This window comes from Ahaetulla prasina, chromosome 1 (assembly GCF_028640845.1).
Source record: "Ahaetulla prasina isolate Xishuangbanna chromosome 1, ASM2864084v1, whole genome shotgun sequence".
In the NCBI taxonomy this organism is placed as follows: Eukaryota; Metazoa; Chordata; class Lepidosauria; order Squamata; family Colubridae; genus Ahaetulla; species Ahaetulla prasina.
In genome coordinates this window covers 102,750,585-102,775,830 of record NC_080539.1, presented here as the reverse complement: position 1 = coordinate 102,775,830, position 25,246 = coordinate 102,750,585, and the positions used below count along the sequence as shown (strand labels likewise).

Genomic DNA, 25,246 nt, shown 5'->3' with positions numbered 1-25,246 from the left:
GATTGTCATTCTGCCGCAAGTACCATCGGCGGCTGGAATTTTTCCGCTAGATTTAAGTCCTAATACCATCGACCTGGTCATGAGCCTGGACATCGGCTCTGTCTTGAACCTGGACACCGGCCTTAGACATTGGCCCTGACATCGGCAAGGCATGGCGGCTTGGACGGTTTTTAGCTCTCGGCGTTCACCTCACGAAGGACATCAGCGGACTATCATCTGACTGTGAACGACTTTGGACGGCCTTTTACCATCCTAGGCTTTAAAGGCCTAGTTTTATGGCTGATTTTAAGCTAACGATAATGGCCGCTATTTCTGTCATCAGCGGCATTGCAGACATGACTGTCAACTGTCTGACGTAGTTAACTTTAAACATGGTCGTTCCTCATGGTGTTCGCCTGACAGTGGTGTACCGGTCCGCTAATTCCATCAGCGGACTTGGATAGTTTGATCCCCGTTTTACATCTTATATGGACAGGGGGTCGGTTTTACTACACTTGTAGGGAACTGCTGGCTCGGGATACCCTTTTTTTTCCGTTGTTACCTGATCCTATTATGAGTTACTCGGCGCTTGAGCTCTTACGGCTGCGAGGTTCCCCCGCCTCGCAGGAGTGGCCCTCTGTTCTATCGAGGGCCTACCTTAATGAAGGGTCTTGGGACCCAGAGAGGTGGCATGCCTCGAAGAAGAATCTCTGGGGGTTTTTTAATAGGTTTTTTAATAAGGGGCTTTTAAAGGGGAGGGATTGTGGGGTAGGGAGTGACCCGTCGGGAGGGTATGTCCAGTCCCAGCGGGCTCACGACACTATTTCACTTGGTCCGAAGACAGGGGGGGAGGGGATTGTACAGAGCGGAGAACATTATCCCATCTGTACGGTGAGTGGGAGGGGCAGATATGGCGGAGGCAGGGGGCCGTATCGCTCTTTGGGAGCACGTGTTCGATGTTTAAAAGCGATCACGTGCTCCGGCCCCCCAGTCCTCACTCGTTCCCCGGATGGTCAAGACCCTCAGAGCTTGGGTCTTAGGCTGATGCTTTGCAATGCCCGGTCCGTGGTTAACAAGGCTCCCCTGATTTGTGATCTTATTCAGAGGGAGTCCGCGGACCTTATGGGCATTACGGAGACCTGGTTGGGCACAGAAGGGGGTGTACCCCTGGTCGAACTGTGCCCTCCGGGTTTCCGTGCATTCCATCAGCCGAGGACCCAAGGTAGGGGTGGGGGGGTGGCGGTTGTGATTAAAGAAAGTCTGGAGCCGAGGGAGTCCACTGTTCCTCAGATAGCTGGCTGTGAATCCCTCCTTGTGAAGTGGGGCCACCGGAATCAGATGGGGCTGTTGATCACGTACCTGGCTCCTTGCTGCGTGACTACAGCCCTACCTGAACTGCTAGAGGTGCTCGCTGGCGTGGCGGTGGAGATCCCCAGACTACTGGTCTTGGGGGATTTCAACCTGCCATCTGCCGGCTTGTCGTCGACGGTGGTTCAGGAGTTCCAGGCCTCCATGACGGCCTTGGACCTGATTCAAGTAACTGATGGCCCTACACACATTGGGGGAGGCATGCTAGACTTGATTTTTATCTCTGGTCAGTGGGTAAATGATCTGGATTTAGGAGATTTAGTGAAAGAACCGGTGTCATGGTCAGATCATTTTCTTCTTCGCCTAGACTTTCAGACCGCCGCTCACCACCGCAGGGAGACGGAGCCAATGCGTTGGTTCCGTCCCAGGCGCCTGATGGACCCGGAGAGGTTCCTGACGGAGCTTGGGCCGCTTCCTGAGGATCTTACCCACGGCACGACTGAAGAACTGGTTGCGGCCTGGGAACGGGCTGCGGCTGGGGCTTTGGACCGTGTCGTGCCTTTGCGGCCTCTGACCCGGCGTAGATCTCAATTGGCTCCCTGGTTTTCCGAGGAGCTGAGAGAGATGAAACGCCGGAGAAGACGCCTAGAGAGTGTTTGGAGGTCTAGCTGTTCCGAGGCTGATCGGACACTAGTGAGGTCCTTTACTAGGACCTACCTAGTGGCAATGAGGGAGGCGAAGCGTCTCTACGTTTCCACCCTCATTGCATCGGCAGATAACCGCCCGGCCGCCCTGTTTCGGGTGACCCGTTCCCTCCTTCATCAAGAGGGACGGATGACCCCTGCAGGGACGAGCTGAGGAGTTTAACGGTTATCTATACGATAAAATCGCTCAGCTCGGGATAGTTTGGACCAAGATTGCGATGATACAGCCGGGGCGACAGAAGCGTCTTGTTGAGGTTATTTGGGATGAGTTTGATTCTGTGGCTCCCGAGGACATGGACAGGTTGCTGGGGAGGTTACATGCAACTACATGTTTACTGGGCCCGTGCCCTTCCTGGTTAGTGCTGGCTGCTCAGGAAGTGACACGAGGCTGGCTCAGGGATTATAAATGCTTCTTTGATGGAAGGGGTTTTCCCCGCCTTGAAGGAGGCGGTGGTGAGACCTCTCCTCAAGAAGCCTTCCCTGGACCCAGCTATTTTGAGTAATTATCGTCCAGTCTCCAACCTTCGCTTTGTGGCGGAGGGTGTTGGGGGGGGGGGTGGATGGCAGCTCCCCCCGCACCTGGAGGAAACTGTCTATCTGGACCCGTTCCAGTCCGGCTTCCGACCCGGTTATAGCACGGAGACGGCTTTGGTCGCGTTGGTGGATGACCTCTGGAGGGCCAGGGACAGGGGTTGCTCCTCTGCCTTGGTCCTATTAGATCTCTCAGCGGCTTTCGATACCATCGACCATGGTATCCTGCTGCGCCGGTTGGAGGGATTGGGAGTGGGGGGCACCGTTTATCGGTGGTTCTCCTCCTATCTCTCTGACCGGTCGCAGACGGTGTTGGCGGGGGCACAGGTCGCCCCGAGGCGCCTCACTTGTGGGTGCCTCAGGGTCGATTCTCTCGCCACCCTGTTCAACATCTATATGAAGCCGCTGGGTGAGGTCATCAGTGGTTTCGGGGTGAGTTATCATCTGTACGCTGATGATACTCAGCTGTACTTTTCCACCCCGGACCACCCCAACGAAGCGGTCGAAGTGCTGTCCCGGTGCCTGGAAGCTGTACGGGTCTGGATGGGGAGAAACAGACTCAAGCTCAATCCCTCCAAGACGGAGTGGCTGTGGATGCCGGCATCCCGGTACAGTCAGCTGCATCCGCAGCTGACTGTTGGGGGCGAGTTAGTGGCCCCAAAGGAGGCGGTTCGCAACTTGGGTGTCCTCCTGATGGACGGCTGTCTTTGATGAACACCTGGCGGCCGCCGCCAGGAGGGCCTTTACCAGGTTCGCCTGGTTCGCCAGTTGCGCCCTTCCTTGATCGGGATGCCTTATGCACGGTCACCACGCTCTGGTTACGTCTAGGCTGGATTATTGCAATGCTCTCTACATGGGGCTGCCTTGAGGTGCACCCGGAGGCTGCAGTTAGTCCAGAATGCGGCTGCGCGAGTAGTAACGGGAGCTCGTGGCTCCCACGTGACACGCTGCTCCGTAGCTTGCACTGGCTTCCTGTGGTCTTTCGGTGCGCTTCAAGATTTTGGTAACTATCTTTAAAGTGCCCCATGGCTTAGGACCCGGGTACTTACGAGACCGCCTGCTGTTACCTTTTGCCTCCCACCGACCCGTACGCTCGCACAGAGAGGGTCTCCTCAGGGTGCCGTCCGCCAAACAGTGTCGGCTGGCGGCCCCCAGGAGTAGGGCCTTCTCTGTGGGGGCAGTGACGCCTGGAATGAACTTCCCCGGTCGCGCCAAGTGCCCGATCTTGGACCTTCCGTCGTGAGCTCAAAACATATTTATTCATTAAAGCGGGTCTGGCATAATTTAGTGATGTATTTTAATTGGGGTTTTAATATTTTTTAACTTTTTAATTTAAATTTTAATAATCGGCCTTTAAAATTTGCTCTTTTTAATTGTTGTTTTAAACTGTATATATCTTTGTTTTTACTTTGGCTGTACACCGCCCTGAGTCCTTCGGGAGAAGGGCGGTATAAAAATTTAATAAAATAAATAAATAAATAAATAAATCTATATATTCTCCTTTCTCAGTCCGAGGGACCTTTGTGCTGCAACCCAAATCAATTGGCACTGGAAATTTTTAACTGAACAGGTAGTATCAGAGTATGCCTTGTTCTCAGGTGAGCCAATGCTACATGCTAGAGTTGCAGAACCATGGTCCTCTAAGTGAAGTTCAACTCCCAGCTGTTCCAGATTATGTGACCCCTGGTGAGATATTAGGAACTGCAGTTCAGCAACGTTCAAAAATCATAGGTTATCATCCCTCCTTCATTCTTTGAATAAGCCCCACCAAGTTCAAAATTGAGAGCGAGGGTTACAGAGTCACTTTGTAGTCATCCCACTTAAACACCAAGTTCTTATGCTCACTGATTTGAAGTGGCATGAACATTTGTAACATTCCCTAGTGACGTTTTCCATTTGTGTTATTTGTCTCTTAATTATGGCCATGTATTTTCCAGTCTTGAATCCTTAGATGAAGTAGGTATCTTTCCATATGGAAGCAAAATAGTCCTGTTGTCAATTATTAAAATTCATTGGCTTTATTCAAATTTAAAGTGGGAAACTACCAACTGTAGGAGAAGGAGTGATAGAATCTGGTGGCAGAGCACTTACCTTTGCTACCGGTTCACAAATGGGAGCGTGCGTGCTCCCACATGCTTCGCTCACTCACGCCACCTCTGCGCATGCACAGATCATTCTGCGCATGTGCAGAGTGTCAAAAACGGGATGTGATGACATCCGGGCAGGTGGGTGGAGCCTCCTACAGCCACCGCTACTGGTTCGCCCGAACTGGATATAACCAGCTGAATAGCACCACTGGAGGAGAGTCAAAAACGGAATCAGCCTAGACTCTATGTAGTCACAAATGGACTAATCCAACCCTTCTTAAATTCAGTTGCCCCTTATCTACCACTAAAATAGTGCTAACTGTTAATTGAGTAGATTGCTGCGCAGAGGCATGAATAAATAAATTGATTTAATTAAAACTTCACATCCATACCCCTGATATCAATATAATAATTGGCAATAGTTAATTTTATATTCAGGTATATTCATCTATTAGATCCATTCACCAATTAATATACATATGGAATAGCAGAATTTAAATATACCCTTGCTTCTATGTCTATTTATTTATTTTTGTACTATTCATCAATTTTACTTATTGTTTTTCTATATCTCTTCTATTTCCATATATTATTAGGTTATGATCATAATAATTATTCAAATCAATCAGTCCAATTAAAATTAAACCAAATGATGAGGCTCCTGAGTTAAAATCCAAGGAATTACCTTTAAGTCTCTTTTAGAATTAGAATAACAAAGTTGGAAGGGACCTTGGAGGTCTTCTAGTCCAACCCCGTGCTTAGGCAGGAAGCCCTACACCAGGGTTTAAATAAAACAGGTTGCATGTACCTTCCAAATCAAGGAAAAGGGAGAAGCTGGTATTTGTGCACATTCATCCACATAGACCTGCTTCTCTTACATATCTGATGTTATCAACAATGAAGTCATACTTTAAGCTTTCGTAATAACTTCTCTTTGAAAATAAATGTTTTCACTTCCTTAAGGACTGTCTGTGGATGCCAAAATGCCTTAAGTTAGGATGGTTTCTTCCATACGTTCCTGAAAAGAATGAATATGGCGCTTGGAAGCAATATTATATTGCCTGTGCAACCAGCCTGGATTATCTAACTCCTAGGAAAATTGCATACCACAGCACCACCAGTGATCTCAAAACAAAAACGGAAGAGCAAGAAGAAAGATGGCAAGCAAAATGTTGTCAGAAATTGATTCGAGGAGGACTGGCAGTACGCAAAAGTCAGTTTTGGTTCAGTTATTAGTAAGGGAGGATCCCATATTTTATCTGTAGCAGCTGGGAATAATTAAGTACTTAAGAATATATAAGATGCATAGGAATGCCTAGCAAGCCCCAAGGACTAAAATCTGAAATAAATATACAGAAATAAATAGCTTTTTAAATAATTGCATTAGACAGAAAAATAGAAAAGGTTTGGCTGAGTTTGACCTCTTTTCACAACTGCAGCAAAGTGAGAAGAATATTAGGGCATTGTCTTCTCTTTGAAGTATGTGTATGCCTTCTTAAATTAAAGTAATTATTTTCCATGGAGCTTGAATGTAAAATACTCTAATGAATAATTCCGTCATATCAAATGATTGTAGAAGTGGAATGCAGTTTCTAGAATGAGTCATTCTTTCTCCTTTTGTCCCTTACTGCTCTTACGAATTTGATTCTCTGTTTATGCCAGTTTGTTTTGGATGCCAGTAGTTTCCCCTTTTAGCTTAATTTATTTAATTTTATTTTTCACATTTCTGAACTGTCCATCTCCCTCAAAGAGTGTAGCTGCAGTCTTGACACCGACTGTGTTTTCCCAAAAATAAGACTGAGTCTTATATTAATTTTTGCTCCAAAAGTCATATTAGGGCTACTTAGACGGGTCTTGGGATCCACAGAGGTGGCATGCGAAGAAAAAGAGCCTTTGGGGTTTTTTAGATAGGGCGTTTTTAAGGGGTGGGAGGGTTAGGGCGGGTGTTGGGGGTAGCCCGTCGGGTGGGGAGCCAGTTCCTGCGTATGCTCGCGGCGGTTATTTAATAGGTTCGGAGGTTATGGGGGGGAGTATGTTCCTTCTAGTGAGGGTGGTCCTATTTGTACGGTAAGTGGGAGGGGCAGATATGGTGGAAGTGGGGGATCATATCGTTTTGTGGGGGCGCGCGCTCGATGTTTACAGGCGATTGCGCGCCCCGATCCCTCCGACTTGTCCCGTTCCCCGGATGGTCAAGACCCTCAGAGCCTGGGCCTTCGGCTTATGTTATGCAACGCACGGTCCGTGGTCAATAAGGCCCCCCTAATACACGATCTTATTCAGGGGGGCGCCGCGGATCTTATAGGCGTTACGGAAACCTGGTTGGGCACTGAAGGGGGCGTGCCCCTTGTTGAAATGTGCCCACCGGGTTTCCGTGCATTTCATCAGCCGAGGGCTCAGGGTAGGGGTGGGGGGGTGGCAGTTGTTATTAGAGAAGGTCTAGAGCCGAGGGAGACCACTGTACCTCAGATTGCCGGGTGTGAATCCCTCTTTGTGAGGTGGGGTCATAGGTGTCAGATGGGCTTGTTTGTCGCATACCTGGCTCCTTGCTACGTGACAGCTGCCCTGCCCGAGCTCCTGGAGGTGCTTGCTGGAGTGGCAGTGGAGACCCCCAGACTTATAGTCATGGGGGATTTCAACTTGCCATCATCCGGCACGTCATCGACAGCAGCTCGGGAGTTCACGGCTTCCATGACGGCCTTGGACCTGACCCAAGTAGTTGATGGCCCTACTCACATTGGGGGTGGCACACTGGACTTGATTTTTATCTCTGGTCAGTGGCTGAAGGATCTGGACTTGAAGGAAATAGTCACTGAACCTTTGTCATGGTCAGATCACTCTCTCCTTTGCCTGGACTTTCTGACCGCCACTCAACACCGCAGGGAGACGGAGCCAATACGTTGGTTCCGTCCCAGGCGCCTGATGGACCCGGAGAGGTTTCGGACGGAGCTTGGGCCATTTCCTGAGGGTCTGGCTCACGGCACGGCTGAGGAACTAGTCGCGGCCTGGGAACGGGCCGTGGCGGGGGCTTTAGACCGTGTCGTGCCTTTGCGGCCTCTGACCCGGCGCAGGTCCCAACCGGCTCCTTGGTTCTCCGAGGAGCTGAGGGGGATGAAACGCTGGAGAACACGCCTAGAGAGTTCTTGGAGGTCCAGTCGTTCGGAGGCTGATCGGACACTAGTTAGGTCCTATAGTAGGATCTACCTAGTGGCACTGAGGGAAGCAAGACGTTGCTACGTCTCCTCCCTCATTGCGTTGGCAGATAACCGCCTGGCCGCCCTGTTTCGGGTGACTTGTTCCCTCCTTCAACAGGGGGAGCGGGATGACCTGTTGCAGGGACGAGCTGAGGAGTTTAGTGGTTATCTGTACGATAAAATCGTTTAGCTTCGGGACGGTCTGGACCAAAATTGGGTAGATTCAGGTGAGACGTCGGAGAGCGGTCTTGGTGAGATTGTCTGGGATGAGTTTGACCCTGTGGCTCCTGAGGACATGGACAGGTTGCTGGGTAGGTTGAACGCCACCACGTGTTTACTGGACCCGTGCCCCTCCTGGTTGGTACTGGTCACTCAGGAGGTGACACGAGGCTGGCTCCAGGAGATTACGAATGCTTCTTTGGTGGAGGGAGTCTTTCCGGCCGCCTTGAAAGAGGCGTTGGTGAGGCCCCTCCTCAAGAAGCCTTCCCTGGACCCAGCTGTTTTAGGTAATTATCGTCCAGTCTCCAACCTTCGTTTCGCGGCGAAGGTTGTAGAGAGTGTGGTGGCATGTCAATTACCCCAGTACCTGGATGAAACTGTCTATCTAGACCCGTTCCAGTCCGGCTTCCGGCCCGGATACAGCACTGAGACAGCTTTGGTCGCGTTGGTGGATGATCTCTGGAGGACCAGGGATAGGGGTTATTCCTCTGCCTTGGTCCTATTAGACCTCTCAGCGGCTTTTGATACCATCGACCATGGTATCCTGCTGCACCGGTTGGAGGGATTGGGAGTGGGAGGCTCCTATCTCTCCGATCGGTCGCAGACGGTGTTGACAGGGGGGCAGAGGTCGACCCCGAGGCGCCTCACTTGTGGGGTGCCGCAGGGGTCGATTCTCTCGCCCCTTCTGTTCAACATCTATATGAAGCCGCTGGGTGAGATCATCAGTGTTTTCGGTGTGAGGTACCAGCTGTACGCTGATGACACCCAGCTGTACTTTTCCACACCGGACACCCCAACGAAGCTATCGAAGTGTTGTCCCGGTGTCTGGAGGCCGTACGGGTCTGGATGGGGAGAAACAGGCTCAAGCTCAATCCCTCCAAGACAGAGTGGCTGTGGATGCCGGCATCCCGGTACAGTCAGCTGCAGCCGCGGCTGACTGTTGGGGGCGAGTCATTGGCCCCAATGGAGAGGGTGCGCAACTTGGGCGTCCTCCTGGATGAACAGCTGTCCTTGGAAGATCATCTGGCGGCCGTCTCCAGGAGGGCTTTTTACCAGGTTCGCCTGGTTCGCCAGTTGCGCCCCTTTCTAGACCGGGATGCCCTATGCACAGTCACTCACGCTCTCGTGACGTCTCGTCTGCACTACTGCAATGCTCTCTACATGGGGCTCCCCTTGAGGAGCACCTGGAGGCTCCAGTTAGTTCAGAATGCGGCTGCGCGGGTGATAGAGGGAGTCCCTCGTGGCTCCCATGTGACATCTCTCCTGCGCAGACTGCACTGGCTGCCTGTGGTCTTCCGGGTGCGCTTCAAGGTTTTGGTGACTATCTTCAAAGCGCTCCATGGCATAGGGCCGGGATACTTACGGGACCGCCTGCTGCTACCGGATACCTCTCACCGACCCGTGCGCTCTCACAGAGAGGGACTCCTCAGGGTGCCGGCTGGCGACACCCAGGGGAAGGGCCTTCTCTGTGGGGGCTCCCACCCTCTGGAACGAGCTTCCCCCAGGACTTCCCCCAGGACTTCGCCAACTTCCTGACCTCCGAACCTTTCGCCGCGAGCTTAAGACACATCTATTTATTTGCGCAGGACTGGACTAGATTTTAAATTCTAATTGGTTTTAATGGGGATTTTATTATTTTTATTATCATCATTTTAATTATTCGGCCAATTATAATAAGTTTTTTAATGGATGTTTTTATTTGTATTTATATGTATATTTTTATCTGGTTGTTAACCGCCCTGAGTCCCTAGGGAGATAGGGCGGTATAAAAATATGAAAAATAAATAAATAAATAAAAATAAATACTTTCAGGTGATGTCTTAATTTGGGGGAAATGTGGTATTAAATGCCTCTGTCTGGCTGACAATCTTAACTGGGGCTTATTTTTGGGATAGGGCTTCTATTATGAACATCCTGAAAAGTCGTGCTAGGGCTTATTTTCTGGTTGGATCTTATTTTCAGGAAAATACAGTAGTAGTCTCTCTCTCTTTTTTAAAACTAACCCGGACAGAAATTTGTGGGCCAAATTCTTTATTTGCACAAACACACCCCCATGGCATGTTCCCATTATAGGTATTGTGATAAAAAGAATAAGATAAAGGTAAAGGTTCCCCTCGCACATACGTGCTAGTTGTTCCTGACTCTAGGGGGCAGTACTCATCTCCGTTTCAAAGCTGAAGAGCCAGCGTCATCAGAAGATGTCTCTGTGGTCATGTGGCCGGCATGACTCAACGCCAAAGGCGCACGGAACACTGTTACCTTCCCACCAAAGGTGGTCCCTATTTTTCACTTAAGACTTGTCTCCATCTGCAAAATAATTTTGAATCGTATTGCTTAGAGCTTAAGCATGGGCCAGGGGTGAAATCCAGCAGGTTCTGTCAAGTTCTGGAGAACTGGTAATGGAAATTTTGAATAGTTCAGAGAACTGGTAGCGTAAATTTTGAGTAGTTCAGAGAACTGGCAAATGCCACCTCTGGCTGGCCCCAGAGTGGGGTGGGAATGGAGATTTTGCAATATCTTTCCCCCAGGAGTGGGGAGGGAATGGGGATTTTGCAGTATCCTTCCCCTGCCACGCTCACCAAGCTACGCCCACAGAACCGATAGTAAAAAAATTTGGATTTCACCACTGGTGTAGTGGTGCAAAAGCTCACTTACCCACTGAGTAAGTGAGCTTTAGGGGCCTGAGGATCCGCTAAACAAGCAACGTTGGCCCTGGGGCCCCCATTGCCAATCCCTGGTTTTGTTAATCTCATCTTGCTGTCTCTGGGCTTCCATCAGTCTCCTCTGACTGAACAACGATGGTAGGAAAACTACCCTCTTCAAAATGGCTATGCAGATTAACGTAGCTGAGTGTTGCTCAACCTTGGCAATTTTAAAATGTGTGGACTTCAACTCTCAGCATTCCCATCCCAATGTTGAGAAACACTGACCTACATAAATAATCTAAGAGCTAGCAAAGTTGGTGTAGGGCAGTGGCATTTTGTCTGGTACCCCCCAATGGCTGCGGCTTACGCTATCTGTGCTTATATCAAGTACAGATAGTGTCTGTATTGTCTAGTGCCGTGATGGCGAACCTCTGTAGGCATGTGAGCTGTTGCCCCAGTTCAGTGCTGCTGTGCATGCGCGCGCGCCTCCCACCAGATAGCTGGTCTTCAAGTCTCTGCTATATATGCACGGAGTGGGGGGTGACATGGGGTGGGGTGTGTGCATGCACAGGGGGTGGGGTGTGTGCAGGGGGGGGATGCACACATGCACAGAGGGCCACACACACATGTGCAGGGCCGTGCGTGCATTGCATTTGGGGAGTTTGGGCACACTCATCCACTTTGGGCACTCGGTCCATAAAAGGTTAACCATCACTGGTCTAGTGCCTTTTTTCCTTCTTAGAGAAATTTTGTATTCAAGAAGCAGCATTTTCTGTACTTTGACAGCCCTTTCTGAATTTTAGCAGGCACTGCTAAAGTTCTCAAGATGAGTGTGACACTTTCCATTTTAGTCTTGTTGCAGATCTAGTTGGTTAAACAGCAGCAGCAAATTGATTTTTCTGAAGCCACTCAAATGGCTTCAATAATTCAGTCTGAATCTTTGTAGCAGGAGACTAAAATGTTTAGCCAACAATAGAGGAATTAAATGTCAATGGTCTGGGGATCTGTATTAATCAAAAATATTACCCTTTTCTTTTGTTCTGAGCAAATTAACATGCTTCCAACCTGTACATCCCCGGAGTTCAATTCATTAAAAAGAAAATGCAGGGCTATCCATTGCAATTTAAATATAAAATGGAATGTCAATACGATAATGACAATATATTATCTTGCCTCCTCCCAGTTGTATCCTTATAACAGCTTTTGGGATTAAGACTTGTTAATGCCTCCAAATCACAGAACATATTTTGACTGTGAAGGCTTAGGCCAAGGGACAAACTGTGCAGCAAATGCTTTTCTTTTCTTGTTCAACAAATAGATTCTAGTTGCTTGTAGATTTGTTCTTTTTTGGGGTGGGGGGCTGCTGAAAAAATGAAAGGGAAAGAATATACAGAGGAGAAACCTTCCTCGAAGACCTGAGTTGAGAGGCTAGACCTTGGCAGATGTCCTTTTTTCCTACTCTGCCTCTATGAATGGTGTCATTTTTACTCCTCATCCTTCAGCAGGTAGTCTATACCTAATACAGGAATTTAGCACTTCGATGTCTTGCCTTTTCTACAGCAGTGTTTCCCAAGCTTAGCCATTTTAGGGGTATGGACTTCAAGTACCAGAATTCTTATCAATGGCCCTGCAAGTCGTGGAATAATTGAAACTGAAATCCACACACTCCAAAATGGGCGAGGTTTGGAAGCACTGCTCTATAGAGCAGGGGTGTCAAACTGGTGGCCTGTGGGCTGGAGGCGTCACGTGCAGGCCACGCCCACCCCAGCTCCATGAAGGGAAAAACGTCGCAATACATCACGTGACAGCAATGTGATTCAGAAAGTGAGGGAGAAGACCTGGCAAGACCTGCTTCTCTTGGGCCCTCTCCCTCCCTGGCACCCACTCAAAGGGAGGAGGAGGGGCCAGCAAGGCCTGATTCTCTCGAGCCTTCTTCTGATTTGGCAATGCCCCAAGAACAGTTTTGGAGTGATGCAAGACTGCGCAGACGTGACCGGCGCGCACAGCAGAAGAAGCGTTGGGATAAATCCAAGGAATGATGGTCATGCAGTGACATCTGCAGAGACTATAAATAGGAGGCGGGACTTCCTGGTTTTTTGTCTTGGACAAAGCAATGAATTTGCGCGAGCAAACTGTATCAATGGAGGGAAGAATATATTCGTGAGTAATTCTGGCCTTATCTATAATTTCCTCGTTATCTCCAGAAACTTGGCAGGCCCGTGGGTAGACGTGGCCAGGACATTTATCTATGTAAATAAAGTAGAAGAGGAGGCCTTTGACTGACTCTTTGTTGGGAGTATTGGGGGAGGGAAACAGAACACGCCGCGAGTTTGACACCCCAGTTCCAGCAAGCTGGCTGGGGAATTCTGGGAGTTGAAGTCCGCCAGGCTTAAAGTTGCTAAAATTGGAGACCCCTGTTCCAGAGTATACACCTATCATCCTTGGAGTTGTGGTTCCTCTTAGATATGCCATATCATCTCTCTCTCTCTCTGTCTAAATGCTTTTATTGAAAAAGTACTTTCCATAAATAATTCACTTTTTCAAACAGATTCCTCAACAGAATAAATCTACATTAGGGTTCAGACTAGAAGCTGAGAAGCCGCTCATTTTGTCATCTGGGAAATCTCTACCAGAAAGGTAAAATGCCTTTTCAAATTAAGGTCTCTTATTTGCATATGGAAAGAAGATGGTCAACAAAAGTTTCTATAAGGGTTCAGAGCTAGAGATAGAAGGGAATCTTACCTTATCCCCATGATGGCGAACCTATGGCACGCGTGCCAGGGGTGTCAGGCAGAGCCCTCTCTGTGGGCACGCAAGCTGTCGGCCCAGTTCAGCTCCACCGTGCATGTGCGCATGCCTCCCACCGGCCAGCTGGTCTTCAAGTCTCTGCTGTGCATGCGTGGGGGACGGGACGCATGCGGGGGGGGGCTGCATGCATGCATGGGGGCAGGGGCATGCGGGGGGCATTCACCCATGCACGGGATGGAGCGCATGCACGGGGCCTGCGCGCACATTGCATTTTGGGGGTTTGGGTGCGTGCGCTTTGGGCACTGGGTCCAGAAAAGGTTCGCCATCACTGCCTTATCCTGTTCACCATCTGAATTAAGAAAAAAAAAATCCCACTGTCTTGGGGCAGAAGCAGAGTTTCCTTGAAACATGGGGGTTTGACAATAGAGCTATATATAGGCCATAGCAGTGTTTCCCCAGCATCTGCTTGCCGGCTGTATTTCTTAAAACCTGTAAACTTTGACGATATCTGTCTGTCTATAGCTGTGCCCTCCCTAAGAGAAAGGAGAAAAAACATGTTTCCTCTCTTTGTCCTCTCCCCTTCCCTCTGTTCCTTGTCTTTCCTTCCTCTGGCAGTGTTAGATTTTTGTGTTGCAAATTATATACGGTATACAATGTCCAGTCTGAGAGATAACATTGCTTGCTTTGGGTACCGATGAATTGCCTTACGATGGGGACATGGTAGGACCTCTGTTCACTGTGCCACAGCTAATCTGTTCTGCCATAAATAACCAAGAAATACCTATCTCTGGCTATCTTTTGTCCATGGGTGCTGCTATGGAGATTTATACGCAGCAAAGCTGGTGGGGGAATTCGGTGAGTTGCAGTTCACATGTCTTAAATGGCCAAGGTTGAGGAAATTAGTATACAAGTAGACTGAAAACATTTGCCTTAGATTTTCTGTTTCCAGTTGGTGACCAAGAGAAACTTTGCTGTTGCAGGAAATAGTGTGGTATTCCTTTCTGGGCCCTGTTTTTGAGATTCAGCAAAGGAAGGACTGATAACCGTGCATGTATAGTATCTAGTCTGTTTCTGTCTGCTAGTGGAACAGAAAGATTTGTTGGCTTTGCAGCAATTGCATTTTCCTCAGATCTGAAGCTTCCTGAACAAACATGTTGCTTTCACACAATTGTGAAGGGATGGGGGTGGGGTGGGGGAAGACGACATCAGGGGAAATCCTGTTGCAGGAGAGGAAATCTGCTGGTATAATATTAGAGGAAGACTTCAATCTGGATGTAGCCCCAGGATAACCTTTGGAAGCTGAGTGCACAACTTTTTTCTCATATAATTTTTTTTTTAAAAAAAGGCAGCCTCTGAAATATTAGGGGAGCCGCTTTAGAATCTAAGCTGGCAGACTTGCTGCTAAACAGGTAGAACTTTTCACCTAAAGCATGAGAAATTCAGGGAGGAGCCATAATATGACCTGAAAATAATGAGATCATTCAGCCAGCACGATGACTTCCCTGTGCTAACTTTAGCCAATGACCTTTTTAAAAAGTTAAGTGTGAAATAAAGTTGATCAAAGTTTATCTGTCTGTCTGTCTATTTATCTATCTCAAAGTAACAGTAACAGAGTTGGAAGGTACCTTGGAGGTCATCTAGTTCTACCCCCTGCTCACGCAGGCGATCTATACTAGGGATTCGAACTGCTGACCTTTCTGATCAACAAGCTCAGCATCTTAGCCACTGAGCCACCTAGGGAGCTGTCTGTCTGTCTGTCTGTCTGTCTGTCTGTCTGTCTGTCTATCTATCTATCTATCTATCTATCTATCTATCTATCTATCATCTATCTATCTATCTATCTATCTATCTATCTATCTATCTATCTATCTATCTATCTATCGTCTATCTATCTATCTATCTATCTATCTATCTATCTATCTATCTATCTATCTATCTATCTATCTATCCAATTTCTATTTCTGCCCATCTCAAATTTCTAAGTGGAACTTCATTTGTGTGACATTTGATCATCATAATCATAAAGCTTCATATGTAATATTAACTTTGTATTTGTACAGAAGGACTATTACTTGTAGCAGTTCATGCCCTAACTTGTCTCACAGATTTTGTCAGCCTGTCTCCCAAGGATACCCCAATGGGATGCATTCGCTTCATCCACACCTGGTCTTGATATCCTCCCTCATTCCTGCATATGAGGTAAAACTTTATGGAATCAGTCTTTCCTGCTTTCCTCCATGGGACTTTTGTACAGGTAAAGAGGAGCGATGAATCGAATATATCAAACCAGTCAAACAACAGAAAATCTGCTAGGTCAAATAGGACAAAAACTAAATGAAAATATATTTCATATCTCAAAACATTTAATATACTGTATGAGCTAAAATTGGGAGGAGTGAAAAAACAGAAAGAAAGCTAGTTCTCTGTAGCCTTTCCCATTATATATTTGCATTGTGCTGAAGACTTTAAAGGTTAGTTCTCCAAGATGAATAAGTATGTTAAACTCAATTGGCTGATTGACAGAGCCTTTTAGTGATGGGCATTCTTCTAATGCATAAGCAAATATTTTTTTATTTTTTTTTTACATTTATATCCCGCCCTTCTCCGAAGACTCAGGGTGGCTTACATTGTGTAAGGCAATATTGGAGAAAGGCTATCTATAAGACCTGTGGTGATGCAGTGGTTAGAATCCAGGATTACAGCTAATTCTGCTGACTGCCAGCTGCCTGCAGTTTGGCAGTTCAAATCTCATCAGGCTCAAGTTTGACTCAGCCTTCCATCCTTCCAAAGTCAGTAAAATGAAGACCTAGATTGCTGGGGGCAATATGCTGACTCTGTAAACCACTTAGAGAGGGCTAAAAGTACTATGAAACGGTATATAAATCTAAGTGCTATTGCTATCTAATGTCAAACTAATAAACTTTGAAAGATGCCATCTAAAACAGGAGGAAATAGCATTATGTTTTTTAAATCGTGCATATACTTGTAATGGTGGGGTTTGTTTCCATTCTTCCATATTTGTATGTGGTTTATTTTATTACAATACTGAATTTAAAAAGCAGTTTAGGAGAGTAAATCACAGTTTACAATAGATTTTTGTTGGCTAACTGCAACTGTGGTTTAGCATGAACAGGGATACATGGTTTACCGTGTGTGTGTGGGGGGGGAGGGGAATCATTCTTTGAATTCTTTTGGTACAAGTGCAAGTAGCTTTGAAAAGAAAACATAACAAAGTATAGTTATTAGACTATTTTCTGTACAATAGTCTTGGGTTTTTTTCTAGTTTGGCAGCTAGAAAATTGTTAACATGACTTAGTGGTAGTTCAAAATCAGAAACTAGAATGTTAGCAAGTCAGTCCTGTGCAGAAAAGCATCACTTTTGAAGCCATTGTCATGATTATCAGTAGACCAGTGGTTCAACTGCTAGTGCTGGTTGTTATCTATAAAGTCCTACATGGCATAGCAACTTCTTAGATCAGGTGATAGTTTGGTGGAGTGAAAACTGCCCGCCCGATTTGATCATGGGAGTGTCTACTTAGAGATCCTCATCAGTTTGTGAAGTAAAAGTTGGACATGGTGGCAGGACCTCTTAGCCGTAACCCATTTTATAAACATATTTCTCCATTGACCATGTGACTCCCACCTCTTTGTAAGCAAGTGAAAACAGTCTTACTCCATCGAGTCACAACTGAATAGGGATACCATGATGGGTATTTTGATAGTTTTTGTGGCAGTCTTATTGTACTGGATGTTTTAACTAATCTCCTGGGCATAGTGTGACCTAGAACTGCCTCAAAATCAATTAACCAACCAACTAATAAATAAAATGGACCTTCTATGCAGAGTATATGGCTGAGAATAATGGATAAATTAATTTATAGGCAGGCAGAATACAGAAAATGAAAACAAGAGTACTTTAATAATGGAACCAATCTCAGCAGGTTGCATTTGATGATTTCAATTATAATTTCAACCCTGTTTTTCTATGAATAATTCATTTTACGAATATAATTTTAACATTTTCCTTTTGTAGTCATACAAATGAATCATATCCAATAACAAGAACTTTCAAATATAGCAGAGTGCAAGAATGTCTTTAGACTGATAGAATTCTTTCACCCTACTTAACATGTTTGCTTTTAAATTGAAAACTATGTTCTTACTTGTTGTTTTCTTCCAATTTTATTTCAGATGGTTGTGGACAGTGTTAAGCTTGGCGTGGTTCTGGTAGTCTACGAACATACTGGGACCACACTGGAAAGCCTTATTCATTCTGTAGAAAGGGCCTTGGATGGCCAAATAGCAAAGAGTATTGGGATAATTAGCGATGGAGATTCCAGAGAAATTAACTTACTTCAAGGTAGGGTTAAGATAAAATAATAAGATTCTTGAATGAGTGATATGATATATTGTACTGAAATGTTATGCGAAAGAGTTGAAGTATGTAAGTGAATTTCTTTAAGACTCGAGTTGTTGGGAGACACGTTGCAAGCTATATTGATTTACCTGTTTTTCTATGAATAATTCATTTTACGAATATAATTTTAACATTTTCCTTTTGTAGTCATACAAATGAATCATATCCAATAACAAGAACTTTCAAATATAGCAGAGTGCAAGAATGTCTTTAGACTGATAGAATTCTTTCACCCTACTTAACATGTTTGCTTTTAAATTGAAAACTATGTTCTTACTTGTTGTTTTCTTCCAATTTTATTTCAGATGGTTGTGGACAGTGTTAAGCTTGGCGTGGTTCTGGTAGTCTACGAACATACTGGGACCACACTGGAAAGCCTTATTCATTCTGTAGAAAGGGCCTTGGATGGCCAAATAGCAAAGAGTATTGGGATAATTAGCGATGGAGATTCCAGAGAAATTAACTTACTTCAAGGTAGGGTTAAGATAAAATAATAAGATTCTTGAATGAGTGATATGATATATTGTACTGAAATGTTATGCGAAAGAGTTGAAGTATGTGGAAGTGAATTTCTTTAAGACTCCGAGTTGTTGGGAGACACGTTGCAAGCTATATTGATTTACCTGTTTTCTAGCTGATTATGAAAAAACAAACCTCTTCCAGAAAAAAAAGATAAGTATAGAAGATAAGCACGCCTCCGGGTGCTCCTCAAGGGGAGCCCCATGTAGAGAGCATTGCAGTAGTCCAGACGGGATGTCACGAGAGCGTAAGTGACCGTGCATAGGGCATCCCGGTCTAGAAAGGGGAGCAACTGGCGAACCAGGCGAACCTGGTAAAAAGCTCTCCTGGAGACAGCCGTCAAATGGTCTTCAAAAGACAGCCGTTCATCCAGGAGGACGCCCAAGTTGCGCACCCTCTCCATTGGGGCCAATGACTCGCCCCCAACAGTCAGCCGCGGTCGCAGCTGACTGTACCGGGATGCCGGCATCCACAGCCACTCTGTCTTGGAGGGATTGAGCTTGAGCCTGTTTCTCCCCATCCAGACCCGTACGGCTTCCAGACACCGGGACAGCACTTCAATAGCTTCGTTGGGGTGGCCCGGTGTGGAAAAGTACAGCTGAGTATCATCAGCGTACAGCTGGTACCCCACACCAAAGCCACTGATGATCTCACCCAGTGGCTTCATATAGATGTTGAACAGGAGGGGTGAGAGAATCGACCCCTGACGCACCCCACAAGTGAGGCGCCTCGGGGCCGACCTCTGCCCTCCTGTCAACACCGTCTGCAACCGATCGGAGAGATAGGAGGAGAACCACCGATAAACGGTGCCTCCCACCCCCAATCCCTCCAACCGGTGCAGCAAGATACCATGGTCGATGGTATCGAAAGCTGCTGAGAGGTCTAATAGGACCAAGGTGTCAGGCCTGGAAACCATATTAGACTTTAGGGTTCCAGATGCTCAAAAGTTTCAGGGAGGTCTAATAGGGACTGGGATTTCAGGGGGTTTCTCAGGTCCCAATCCAGTGACTCTCCCGATTCTCCAGGTTTTACTGTCCTCCAGTGAGGTTGAGAAGAGGGAGGGGGCTCTCCATTCCGCCCCGGGGAAATGTTTTCTCCCGACTGGCAGCTTACCCATGAATCAGAGTCCTTGGGCCGTGCTCCAAGCTGACAAGCAGGCTCTATCACTTCGGGGCTTCGAGTCCTCTCCTCCGATGGGAAATAGGTGACTTCAACTAAATCGTCAGATTCATGTTTCGGTGCTCCTTCTACGCTTTCAACTTGCTGCTCTTCCATCTTCACTGGGTCTTTGCACCGCTGTGGAGGTTGCGGAGACTGGGGCCCAGCACCCCTCTAATGGGCCCCCTCTGAGAGGAGGAGAGGGTACCGTTAGCAAAAGAAAGTTATGAGTTTTGGAATAATGTCAGGGTTCCAGAAATACCTCTTCTGCGTAAAAGAAACTCAGAGACATTTCTTTTCCAGAGTTCTTTACTAGCATGAGGAGACTGGCACACGATGAGTGCAATTCCAAAACTGAAGTTCTGGATTCTTTTCCCAGTTATACAAACCCCAAGAGTCCCACCCCCCTGACCCCTTTGATGGTCAAATGGTCCCACGTTCTTCCAGTTCATTCGAATATCTTCTTGCCACTCTTCCTGCAGACGTTAACACCATCCGACCTTGACCGCTTGAAGAATATTACCATACCCCTCAATCCCCCCTCCTCCCCTCAGGGGAAAAATGTGGCAGCGTCTGGAACCCTAAAGTCTAATATGGTTTCCAGGCCTGACACAAGGCAGAGGAACAACCCCTATCCCTGGCCCTCCAGAGATCATCAACCAACGCGACCAAAGCCGTCTCAGTGCTGTATCCGAGCCGGAAGCCGGACTGGAACGGGTCCAGATAGACAGTTTCATCCAGGTGCCGGGGAAATTGACATGCCACCACACTCTCTACAACCTTTGCCGCGAAGTGAAGGTTGGAGACCGGACGATAATTACCTAAGACAGCTGGGTCCAGGGAAGGCTTCTTGAGGAGGGGCCTCACCACCGCCTCTTTCAAGGCGGCCGGAAAGACCCCCTCCAACAAAGAAGCGTTCGTAATCTCCTGGAGCCAGCCTCGTGTCACCTCCTGAGTGACCAGTACCAACCAGGAGGGGCACGGGTCCAGTAAACACGTGGTGGCGTTCAACTAACCCAGCAACCTGTCCATGTCCTCAGGAGCCACAGGGTCAAACTCATCCCAAACAATCTCAATAAGACCGCTCTCCGACGTCCCACCTGGATCCACCCAATTTTGGTCCAGACCGTCCCGAAGCTGAACGATTTTATTGTATAGATAACCGTTAAACTCCTCAGCACGTCCCTGCAATGGGTCATCCCGCTCCCCCTGTTGAAGGAGGGAACGAGTCACCCGAAACAGGGCGGCCGGGCAGTTATCTGCCGACGCAATGAGGGAGGAGACGTAGCAACGTCTCGCTTCTCTCAGTGCCACTAGGTAGGTCCTATTATAGGACCTAACTAGTGTCCGATCAGCCTCTGAACGGCTGGACCTCCAGGAACTCTCTAGGCATCTTCTCCGGCTTTTCATCCCCCTCAGCTCCTCGGAGAACCAAGGAGCCGGTTGGGATCTACGCCGGGTCAGAGGCCGCAGAGGCACGACACGGTCCAAAGCCCCAGCCGCAGCCCGTTCCCAGGCCGCAACTAGTTCCTCAGCCGTGCTGTGAGCCAAACCCTCAGGAAACGGCCCAAGCTCCATCCGGAACCTCTCCGGGTCCATCAGGCGACTGGGACGGAACCAACATATTGGTTCCATCTCCCTGCGGTGTTGAGTGGCGATCAGAAAGTCCAGGCAAAGGAGAGAGTGATCTGACCATGACAAAGTTTCCGTGACTACATCCCTCAAGACCAGATCCTTCAACCACTGACCAGAGATAAAAATCAAGTCCAGTGTGCCTCCCCCGATGTGAGTGGGGCCATCCACTACTTGGGTCAGGTCCAAGGCCGTAATGGAAGCCATGAACTCCCGAGCTGCTGTCGATGACGTACCGGAAGATGGCAAGTTGAAGTCCCCCATGACTAAAAGTCTGGGGGTCTGCACTGCCACCCCAGCAAGCACCTCCAGGAGCTCGGGCAGGGCAGCTGTCACGCAGCAAGGAGCCAGGTACGCGACAAACAAGCCCATCTGACACCTATGACCCCACCTCACAAAGAGGGATTCACACCCGGCAATCTGAGGTACAGTGGCCTCCCTCGGCTCTAGACTCTCTCTAATAACAACCGCCACCCCCCACCCCTACCCTGAGCCCTCGGCTGATGGAATGCATGGAAACCCGGTGGGCACATTTCAACAAGGGGCACGCCCCCTTCGGTGCCCAACCAGGTTTCCGTAACGCCTATAAGATCCGCGGCACCCCCCTGGATAAGATCATGTATTAGGGGGGCCTTATTGACCACGGACCATGCGTTGCATAACATAAGCCGAAGGCCCAGGCTCTGAGGGTCTTGACCATCCGGGAAACAGGAGAAGTCAGAGGGATCGGGGCGCGCGATCGCCTGCAAACATCGAGCGCGCGCCCCCCTAAACCGATACGATCCCCCCCATCCGCCATATCTGCCCCTCCCACTTACCGTGCAAATAGAACCACCCTCACAAAAAGGAACGCATTCCCCCCCATAACCTCCGAACCCATTAAATAACCGCCGCGAGCACGCGCAGGAACTGGTTCCCCTCCTGACGGGCTACCTCCAACACCCGCCCTAACCCTCCCACCCCTTAAAAATGCCCTACCTAAAAAACCCCAAAGGCTCTTTCTCTTCGCATGCCACCTCTGTGGGTCCCAAGACCCGTCATTGAGGCCGGCCCTTGGTAACGAAGCGGGCCATTCCTGCGAGGCAGGGGCACCTCGCAGGCGCAAGAGTTCACAAGATGAATAGCGCATAACGACTGAAGATAAGAAGATAAAAAGATAAAAATCGGCGATAAAAAGGCTCCATCTCCGAATGGCATATTTAACACTCCGAAGTGTTAAAATATGATGGTAATCCAGAATAAAGACGGGCATAGAATGGAAAACAAAAGGACAGTCTAGATGGTAATCTATCCAATCCTCGTCCAGACATCATGGAACAGGGGGTGGGGGTGCTTCGGTCGCGAACTATGTCCTCCTCTGTCCCCAAACAAGTCTCCTACGTACTCCCAAATTAGTCCAAACAGGACCAACAATGGCCATAAATATCCCAAAAGGCCGGGGAGAGACATAGATGGTACAACAACAGTCGCAGAATGACTATATGAGGACAAATCGGGAGTACCTCCGTTGCCTCCCCGTAGTCCTCCAACATCCGCCTCCAAAAATGGCCAGCAAATACCGTCCAGGGGGTCACCTCCATCTCTATCACCCCCCTAGTACATCCAACCATTTCGGGAGCCAGATCTCTCCAAACCTCTCCCTCCAAGAGGCCAGGCCTATCCAAAGGCTGAACCTCTCCGAGAGGCCAGAGGATGTGAAGGACGCCAAGTTCGTAATGTGGCAGCAGGAAGAAAGCCGGAAAAGCCAAGACATCGTGGCAGATGGAACAGATGAAGACATCGTGGCAGATGGAACAGATGAAACATCCCCGCTATAGTCCAGGTCGTCCAAAACGTAGCAGAGAAAATTAAGAAGCAGACCGAAGACCAGGCCGAGAAAACCGGCCAAAAACCGGCCGAGAGAAAAACCGGCCGGGAAAAGCTGACTCATCGCCCCACTTCCGAGCCTGAAAACATGGCCGCCGCAGTCCACCGCTCGCCCTCCCGGCTCCGTTCTCAGCAGCCACGGGTGCTAAAAGGTCCAAAGACCTCTCCCACGGCTGCCAAAAAGATGATCCTCCAGACCGGGAAAGGCAGGCAGCTAGGCGGGCGGCCCAGGCATCGCCATCCTCGGGGAGCTGTTTGAACGCCGGAGCTCAATCTTCAGCGCAGCGCCATCTTGCGCATGCGCAGAGCCTTAAAGCTCTGCTAGTTTAGGATTTTTGTTGTTGTTGTTGTCGTTGTTGTTGTTGTTGTATTTCAGAATGCGGCTGCGCGGGTGATAGAGGGAGCCCCTCGTGACTCCCATGTGACACCCCTCCTGCGCAGACTGCACTGGCTACCTGTGGCTTTCCGGGTGTGCTTCAAGGTTTTGGTAACTATCTTCAAAGCGCTCCATGGCATAGGGCCGGGTTATTTACGGGACCGTCTGCTGCTACCGAATACCTCTCACCGACCCATGCGCTCTCACAGAGAGGGACTCCTCAGGGTGCCGTCGGCTAGGCAGTGCCGGCTGGCGACACCCAGGGGAAGGGCCTTCTCTGTGGGGGCTTCCACCCTCTGGAACGAACTTCCCCCAGGACTTCGTCAGCTTCCTGACCTCCGAACCTTCCGCCGCGAGCTTAAAACACATTTATTTATCTGCGCAGGACTGGATTAGATTTTAAAATTTAAATTGGTTTTAAATGGGTTTTATTATGTATATTGTTATTTTTAATTATTTGGCCATTTCTAATAAGTTTTTTAACTGATGTTTTATTTTGTATTTATATGTATATTTTTTATTTGGCTGTGAACCGCCCTGAGTCCCTAGGGAGATAGGGCGGTATAAAAATATGAAAAATAAATAAATAAATAAATAATAAATATAAAATATTATTGTTAAAATATTTTTAAATTACCGACAACAACAACAACAAAAATCCTAAACTAGCAAATATATCCATGTAGAAGTAGTCAAGCATAGATTTTAAAAACATTTCTGTTGGAAAGATATTGGAGAAAATAATGAAGAATTGATTAGGGAATGGTGGAATAGGAAACCAAATCAGATCTGAAACTGACCAAATTGAAAATTTTATTAGGAAACTATGGATTTTCTTTGTTTGTTTCAGTTCAATTAAGGCCCAGCACTTAATTGATCTTGGTTGAGATCAAAAAGCTAAGCAGATTTATACCTGATCAACACTTGAAATGGAAATTTCAGGGTGATAAATTTCCCTTCTTACAACTTTTTTGTTGTTGTTTATCTTGATTAAGAGGTTATAAGAGCTTCTGAGTGTGAAATTTAATTATTTTTGACTTGCCCTAATAAAATTTCTCTAATATTCTCATCTTCCACTGACATTTAAAGACCATAAAGTATAGCAAGTTATATTTGATAATCATAACTTCCATAACTAGTTTTCAATGATCAATCTTTCATTTTTTCTGTGACAAAATCCATATAGTGGAATAAAAATGCATTCATTTCTTCCCAGTAACTTGAATTGCTCCCATTACTCAATATAAGGCATATTTCCTTACTTAGGAAAAATACAAACAATATTTCATGTATAAGTCTAATTATCTTTCTTCAGCCTTTTATTAGCTTTATTAAGTAAAAATAGAGATCCTGCTAAAGTAAAAGAATATTTGGGAACATAGAACAGAAAGAGAGTATCAGATAACAAGAAAGCCCAAGATTTAAAAACATAAAAAACTCATATATTATATTAACAAGATATTAAGTGTTCTGAACTCTGGGATAATCTTTATATATCATTATCAATGCAGATGGCAATTTGCCAAGGAAGAACAATTTTGCTGGTTCCTGCCTCAGTTTGATTAGAATCTAAAAATATATACAAAAAGGAGCAGGAAGAGGGAAACAGGACAATTCTTACACATTTCCTACACTAGGAAAAGATTATTGTGGCTCTAAAGTTAAGAGGGACGCAGTGGCTCAGTGGCTAAGACACTGAGCTTGTCGATTGAAAGGTTGGCAGTTCAGCGGTTCGAATCCTTAGTGTAATGGGGTGAGCTCCCGTTACTTGTCCCAGCTTCTGCCAACTTAGCAGTTCGAAAGCACATAAAAATGCAAGTAGAAAAAAAGGGACCACCTTTGGTGGGAAGGTAACAGCGTTCCGTA

At 47.3% G+C, this 25,246-nt stretch overlaps 1 protein-coding gene across 1 annotated transcript in view; it reads left to right on the top strand.

Annotated features, from left to right (window-relative positions):
• The window catches only part of ECT2L (epithelial cell transforming 2 like), a gene marked incomplete at its 5' end in the record, with an annotated part of 72,640 nt that overhangs the window by 3,990 nt on the left and 43,404 nt on the right, over positions 1 to 25,246 (top strand). The window contains 6 exons of the mRNA XM_058172929.1: positions 4,010 to 4,092; positions 5,573 to 5,832; positions 10,093 to 10,120; positions 13,213 to 13,301; positions 15,518 to 15,611; positions 17,604 to 17,772. Of these exons, the coding sequence (XP_058028912.1) occupies positions 4,010 to 4,092; positions 5,573 to 5,832; positions 10,093 to 10,120; positions 13,213 to 13,301; positions 15,518 to 15,611; positions 17,604 to 17,772 (723 nt within the window). The remainder of the gene's footprint in view (positions 1 to 4,009; positions 4,093 to 5,572; positions 5,833 to 10,092; positions 10,121 to 13,212; positions 13,302 to 15,517; positions 15,612 to 17,603; positions 17,773 to 25,246) is intronic.